We start from the raw sequence: 8,023 nt of genomic DNA on the forward strand, positions 1-8,023 counted from the left end.
ACCTGGTATATTACTGTTAGTCTTTGAATCAGGCACTATAAAGTTATGTAAAGTCCAGACGTTAACTGAACGTCAAAATGTGTGGTACGTATGAATTACGACTCATAAAAAAGACACGTTACGAAAATGTCAGATCCATTTCAACAAGATATTATTTCAGAAAAAGCTTATAGAACGTTTAATAATACAAGCGTTAGTATATTTTCGAAACTTCAGAAAACATAAATCGTATTAGTGATTAGAAATTGACACACTTTCTCCAGGGTTCCATACACGTAAATTTAAGTATTATATAGTACACTAAAAGAAGACAATAGATAATGATTGACAGAACTAACCGAGTACACGTAATCCTACATCTTCAATTCCTCTTATATAACTAGTATCTACAGCTTTAAGATAACTGCTGAAGTAATAGTAATTACGTTCTGTGACAAGACAGCGTTAACAATTCACCCAATTTCTTTGTTAGTCACCCATATGTATTTTAGAAGTTAAATAAACTCCAACAATCAGACCAAACAGTCCAATTGCACTAGCAAATATCTCAATAATAAGCATCCTGACGAATACTATTGGAAAGGCGGCGTCTGCTAATGCTGCTCCTGATCCAACAATCCCAACGGACAAACCGGAAAACAAATTCACCAGCCCCACGCTGAGCCCAGAACCGAAAATCAAATAACCAGAAAACCAGTTTCTCTCTTTAAATGCTGGATTACTTTCTGCTTCATCCAGTTGGAATTCCTTCATTGCGCCACTGAGAATTATAGCCGTGATGATGCCATAAATAGCAACTGCTTCACAAAAAATGATCGAGATGAGATTTCTCGTCTGGATGCGCGGAGCCTTCACACTGCCACCAACGATGCTGGTTCCGGTCGTATAAATGCCCAATGCCGCTCCAGTTATGGACACTGCCACAGAAGATACTATGCCGGTTATGGCCCACATGTACGGGCTTGTCGCTGTCAAAAACCAGAAAATGTCTGGAGCGTAAGATGATGCACCCATCATGTAGAACAACGGTACAGCGATCACGACAGACAACAACAAACAAAAACTAACATAAAAAAGAACCTTCCTTATCGTTCCCGCCATGTCAGACGTAGATAACTAACTTCACTCAAAGCCATAGATTAACATTCACACTTGTGTATCAGTCGAATACATACAGTCACGACACTCTCTGGTGCTAAAGTTGTTACCAATAGACAGCAGGAGCGACACTAGCGCCCCAAGTGGTGAGAAAGCACACAGTCACATGGGTCGTAAGGACAATGCTTGTTTTTAATTATTTTCTATTTAATTAACGAAATACATGTTACATTTTTGCTTTCTATGCGTTCGTAAATTACCAGGGTACATGAATTATATGTTAAAACAGCCGAATCACACTGATTCAATGACATAAGGTAGATCTTATTCATGAAGAAATACTTTCGAATTTCTGTACATCTGCACCTTATCCCGCTTAATGCAAGAAAAAAATATATATACCATGTATGAGAAGCTTAATATTTCTGTTGTTGTCTGCTTTTATTATCACAGACATTTTCCTCGACACTTAAAAATTTTCATGGATTCTAACGGTTTGCCTATTCAATTCACAGATTTTTTTTAAATTTGCTTCAAAAGCGAACGAATTAAATGTTCAACCTATTTGTGGCTCAGATTTAGCAACAATTGTGAATTTAGTTTCTTCTGTGTTGAGAAACAAGTTTACTGCTTTTGATTATTTATTACCAAGGCTGCTTGGTTTTCCCTTAAGCTACAGTTGTGTTGGATTATTTGGTACGTTAAATAATGCAGATGTTTTCCACGTTCCACATTCACTGATTTGGTGCAAAGCGTAGAGAACAAAACTTGGCTTTTTTCGTTGGCTATACGATTTTTGCAAAAGATCATGTCTTCTGGTTTTTACCAAGAATTGTTCGTTATTAAAGGATAACGACTTTATTCAGTAAATCCTATTAGCTACAAGAGAATCGTAAATGAACTGTTCTGTAATGTACCTATTCGTACATCCCAAGATCCTTTGGAAACTAAAGAATGACAAATGTGGCGACATTCTGTAGTTATTGTCGATTTTTAGGGCACTACGTAGGCTCCCTATTTTAAAAACTATGTTACAAATCAATATAAGGGTTAATATACGATATCGTATTCTGAAGTGCTGCTTACTGGCCGTTTGGAGCGCTGCTATCGCTGTAACAAAAACGAGCGGGCGTGTTGCGACTTATTTTAGACTACAGTCCACCCCAGTGATAACCTGTTCAGTCAGTCATAGAGACCTGACTCTCTGTATAAGTTTATTTTCATGGCCATCAGTAGTGGCTGTTCGCTTAAGAAGCATACAGGACGCATACTTATAAATTTAGCAAGAAACGCAAGAAGCCCTGTTTGGTGTAATGGTTAGCAGCTGGCCCTCAATATACCCTAAATTATGCAACGCGCATAAGTAGACCAAAACGATACGATACTGTTTTATTAACCCATCACCGAGCAGTCACTAAAATAAGTCACAACTGTCTAATGTCTAGCTGTGGCCATATGGAGCGATTTTGAGGTGGAATAATAGCGTGATTATAGCTGAGGATAAAGCAAAAGCAAGATAGATTCGTTGAAAGAATGCTGAGTGATGTCTAAGCCATCCATGAAACTGTTTCCCGGATGTTGCTGGTACGACTTACCAAACTGGAAAAGAACAGAAGTACAACGCACAGACTGTCTATGCGTCACGGCATTATGACGCCCAAGGACGACACAGAAAATTTCATAATCTCTAGTTGGAACCGAAACTGCTTCAGAGCCGAGTAGGGTGGCAAAGACACTGGTTCGCATTCGGAACGATCGAATTCGGACTCTTGTCCATTCATCCAAATTAAGTTGGTTACTTCCATGAATACACTATCGAAAAAAAATCACAACACCAAAAAATAAATAATCTAGAGCAATGATATTTCGGGAATAAATTTGTCTAGGTAACATACTTAAGCGATTAACATTGCAAGGTCATACGTTAATGTAAGTACGAGAGGCCATTCATTTGCAAATGTGAAATGCTGGTACATTAATAACCGGTGTAACCGCCACAATGCTGAAAGCAAGAATGGAAACGTGCATGCGATGTGTTGTACCAGTGGCGGACGTTAGTTCGTGAGATGGAGTGTCACGACTGTCAATACAGGGACGGTTGATGCTGTTTGTGGATGACGCTAGAGTTGCTGTCAGATGATGTCCCACATACACTACTGGCCATTAAAATTGCTACACCACGAAGATGACGTGCTACAGACGCGAAATTTAACCGACAGAAAGAAGGTTATGTGATATGCAAATGATTAGCTTTTCAGAGCGTTCACACAAGGTTGGCGCCGGTGGCGACACCTACAACGTGCTGACATGAGGAAAGTTTCCAACCGATTTCTCATACACAAACAGTAGTTGACTGGCGTTGCCTGGTGAATCGTTGTCGTGATGCCTTTGATAAAGGTCGGATTGCAGCCTATCGCGATTGCGGTTTACCGTGTCGCGACATTGCTGCTCGCATTGGTCGAGAGCCAATGATTGTTAGCAGAATATGGAACCGGTGGGGTCAGGAGGGTAATACGGAACGCTGTGCTGGATACCAACGTCCTCGTATCACTAGCAGTCGAGATGACAGGCATATTATCCGCATGGCTGTAACGGATCGTGCAGCCACGTCTAGATCCCTGAGTCAACAGATGGGGTCGTTTGGAAGACAACAACCATCTGCACGAACAGTTCGACGACGTTTGCAGCAGCATTGACTATCAGCTCGGACACCATGGCTGCGGTTACCCTTGACGCTGCATCACAGACAGGAGCGCCTGCGATGGTGTACTCATGGCGAACCTGGGTGCACGAATGGCAAAACGTCATTTTTTCGGATGAATCGAGGTTCTGTTTACAGCATCATTATGGTCGCATCCGTGTTTGGCGACATTGCGGTGAACGCACATTGGAAGCGTGTATTCGTCATCGCCATACTGGCGTATCACCCGGGGTGATGGTATGAGGTGCCGTTGGTTACACGTCTCGGTCACCTCTTGTTAGCATTGACGGCACTTTGAACAGTAGACGTTACATTTCAGATGTGTTACGACCCGCGGCTCTACCCTTCACTCGATACTTGCGAAACCCTACGTTTCAGCAGGATAATGCACGACCGCATGTTGGAGGTCGTGTACGGGCCTCAGTTCAAAAATGTTCAAACGTGTGTGAAATCGTATGGGACTTAACTGCTAAGGTCATCAGTCCCTAAGCTTACACACTACTGAACCTAAATTATCCTAAGGACAAACACACACACCCATGCCCGAGGGAGGACTCGAACCTCCGCCGGGACCAGCCGCACAACCCATGACTGCAGCGCTTTAGTGTAAGGGCCTTTCTGGATACAGAAAATGTTCGACTGCTGCCCTGGCCAGCACATTCTCCAGATCTCTCACCAACTGAAAACGTCTGGTCAATGGTGGCCGAGCAATTGACTTGTCACAATACGCAACTCACTACTCTTGATGAACTGTATTATCGTGTTGAAACTACATGGGCAGCTGTACCTGTACACGCCATCCAAACTCTGTTTCACTCAATGGCCAGGCGTATCAGGGCCGTTATTACGGCCAGAGGTGATTGTTCTGGGTACTGATTTCTCAAGGTCTATGGACCCAATTTGCGTGAAAATGTCAGTTCTAGTATAATATATTTGTCCAATGAAGACCCGTTTATCATCTGCATTTCTTCTTGGTGTAGTAATTTGATTGGCCAGTGGTGTATATTCGATAGGAGACAAATCTGGTGATCGAGTCAAGGCAACATGTTGACACCCTGTGGTGCATGTTGGGTTTCAACACGAGCATGTGAGCGAGCGTTATCCTCTTGGAAAACAGTCCCTGGAATGCTCTTCATGAATGGCAGCACACAGGTCGAATCACCAGTTTGATGTACAAATTTGCCGTCAGGGTGCGTGGGATAGCAACGAGAGTGCTCTGGCTGTCATACGAAATCTCATCCGAGACCATAATTGTAATTATGGTCCAGAGTGTCTAGCACCCAGAGTGTCTAGCACCCAGACAGATTAGTTCCAGGCCATCAACTGGCCTCCTGCTAACCAACACTCAGCCATCAAGGGACAGAAAACACAACAGACCTCTGTCCTGCCCTGTTGTGAGCTCTCGCTTGACACCACCGAAGTGGTAAACGGCGGTGATGTGGTTTCAGTGGAATGCGCACTACGGACCGTCTAGTTCGGAGCTGCCCTTGGAGCAACCGATTTGTAACCGTTCGCTGTGTCACTGTGGTACCCACTGCTCTTCAGATTGGTGTTGCAGATGCAGTACGATGCGCCATAGCCATATCCCGAATTCGATGGTCTTCCCTTTCGGTAGTGAGATTTGGCCGTCCGGAGCCCGGTTCTCTTGTGACTGTACATTTTCATGGCCGTCGCTACAGGAAATCATGTACATGGCTATACTTCTGCCAAGTCTTTTTGATATATCTCAGAAGGAACATCCAGCTTCTCGTAGCCCTATTCCGTGACCTTGTTCAGTGAGGCGCTGATAATCGCGACTTTGTCGCCTTAAAAGCATTCTTGCCTAATATCATGTCCAATCTCAAAGGTAGCTAATGCTTGCGACCGTTACAGTGAGTATTTAAAGTGAACCTGATTTGCAACCTCATAATAACGCTACTAGCTCCACTCTTATGCGACTGGCGCGAATTTTGAAGAGAGACCATTTTTCAGATGTAGAAATACGCCTGTCGTACAACTACTTCATGGTGCTAATTTTTTTCCGCCAGTGTAGTGTTAGGTGACCGCCAGTGTGGTTTTGTAGCGACGTCCGGCGCCAGCCTTAACAGATGTCGGTTAATCAGCTGGTCTGCCGGCGGATGTCAACAAGGTTCGCGCGCTGTCCGCCAGGAGCGCTGTGAGACGCTATTTTCTGCACCGCTCGCTCCATTAATTTAATCATTTGCTTTGACTTTTTTAGTATTCCTGAAACTGTTACTGTTCCCCTCACTTAGTTACCAAAAATTGGTAATATTTGTTGAACTGGAAATGTTTCATAGTGTTTTTCCTGCTGTTATGTGCGCATAAATGAAACTTCTCGTTTAAATAAAGTGTTGAACAGAATTATACGTCGCGCGTATCTTATTCTCGCCGTGGACAAGAACACCATAACGAGATCGCAAGTACAACAGACCCTACTTGCGGCAGTTTTTTAAAAAAATACAAGGCCCACTCCCTTACCCTTTTTTATGGGATTCGGTGTCTTGCTCGGTCTCTAGGGAATATAAAATATCATCCTTCCTTCTCTCCTTCGTCCTTTATGCTATATGTAAAGAATTACTCTTAGAACTGAAAATCGTGAGTTTCAGGGCAAGCCAAGAAACAGTTACTTACTCCTCATAATATCAAGTGGGTGCGATAGTGAAAATTTGAACTTACAGGGAGGCCTACAAAGGGTGGATCTGATCTTACACGATCTGCAATTGGAATTTTTTAAAAAAAACGCTCTTTGATATGGCCCCTATCAGCTGTCATAGATTGCTCTGTAAGTTGCTAAATGCCGGCCGGAGTGGCCGTGCGGTTTTAGGCGCTACAGTCTGGAACAGCGCGATCGTTACGGTCGCATGTTCGAATCCTGCCTCGAGCATGGATGTGTGCGATATCCTTAGGTTAGTTAGGTTAAGTAGTTCTAAGTTCTAGGGGACTGATGACCTCAGAAGTTAAGTCCCATAGTGCTCAGAGCCATTTAAAGCCATTTAACTTGCTAAATACAAATGCAGACAATGCTAAAGCCAAACTGCATATTTAAATATGGCTTTCTTACCGCGTAAGAATGACAGGGTGAAATCAGTAAAATTAAAGTCGCATAAAATTGTTGCTAATGCTATCTGTGACTCAATGGAATGGTGTCGAAAGGGTAGGAATTGCTGTCTTACATTAAATATTTATATCTCATAAATGTCAGTACAATGGTCCACCGTTATTCATATGAGATCCATGGGATAGATGAACTTCCAGCACAATTGTTACGAAGTGGACGTGTTTGGCGTTCCCACATCTCTGGCTTAGAGTCAGTGACTCCGAGGTTTGAAAGATTATCTTTCGTTTGCAAGTGGAAATATAATTCCCCTGGGAAGAAGAACTGAAATGTTTGGGCCAAAGCACAGCAGAAACGTTTTCCAGCATTCCATGTTTACTACGTGCATAAAAGATATATACACGCAAACTTTTTCTGAATGTGTTCCATGTCACACATACAAAATCGCAAACACTCCATGAAACGGCATTTATTTCATTGTACTCCATTATACAGGCAACGCGTGCAGAATTCTGTTCCATACGCAATAAACAATAGGACAGAAACAAACCAGTCGCCTACAACCAGCTACTGATGCGCTATTGGTATAATTACTAGAGTGTAGCATATCCGGCTGGTCCCGGTGGAGGTTCGAATGTTCAGCTGTGTGTGAAATCTTATGGGACTTAACTGCTAAGGTCATCAGTCCCTAAGCTTGACAGACCTCATGCTCTGAAAAGCATTCCAACCAGTGATAGTGGAGACCATGAAATCGACTTTTTCGAATACATACTGACAGCTTGTTACTCTTTGGGGCAGGCTCCTTGGTGTAGTAGACAGTTGAGACCTCCAGATGTTGAGCTATTTTACATAATAGCTCACTTAACAACTGGAAATATGTACTCGTTACAGACAATAACTCCACTACACGCACATAAACACGATCCAAGTGAAGTTATTTTGTCTACTCACATAAGAGAACAGAACAGTAAATGCTGTGAACGTATATGCCCGCATCTCGTGGTCGTGCGGTAGCGTTCTCGCTTGCTACGCCCGGGTTCCCGGGTTCGATTCCCGGGCGGGATCAGGAATTTTCTCTGCCTCGTGATGGCTGGGTGTTGTGTGATGTCCTTAGGTTACTTAGGTTTAAGTAGTTCTAAGTTCTAGGGGACTGATGACCATAATGTTAA

General features: G+C 43.0%; 1 protein-coding gene across 1 annotated transcript; it reads right to left on the reverse strand.

Moving 5' to 3' along the window:
* Positions 1–270: 270 nt before the first annotated feature.
* Positions 271–1,014, reverse strand: LOC126273379 (V-type proton ATPase 21 kDa proteolipid subunit c''-like). Its single transcript, XM_049976931.1, has one exon. The coding sequence runs from the start codon at positions 1,012–1,014 to the stop codon at positions 469–471; it is 546 nt and encodes a 181-aa protein (XP_049832888.1). The 3' UTR covers positions 271–468.
* Between the last annotated feature and the right edge of the window lie 7,009 nt (positions 1,015–8,023).

Source organism: Schistocerca gregaria, chromosome 5, assembly GCF_023897955.1.
Source record: "Schistocerca gregaria isolate iqSchGreg1 chromosome 5, iqSchGreg1.2, whole genome shotgun sequence".
NCBI lineage: Eukaryota > Metazoa > Arthropoda > Insecta > Orthoptera > Acrididae > Schistocerca > Schistocerca gregaria.

Excerpts from the sequence above, each read along its gene's own strand:
- LOC126273379 (XM_049976931.1), bottom strand. The coding sequence starts at position 1,014 with ATGGGTGCATCATCTTACGCTCCAGACATTTTCTGGTTTTTGACAGCG.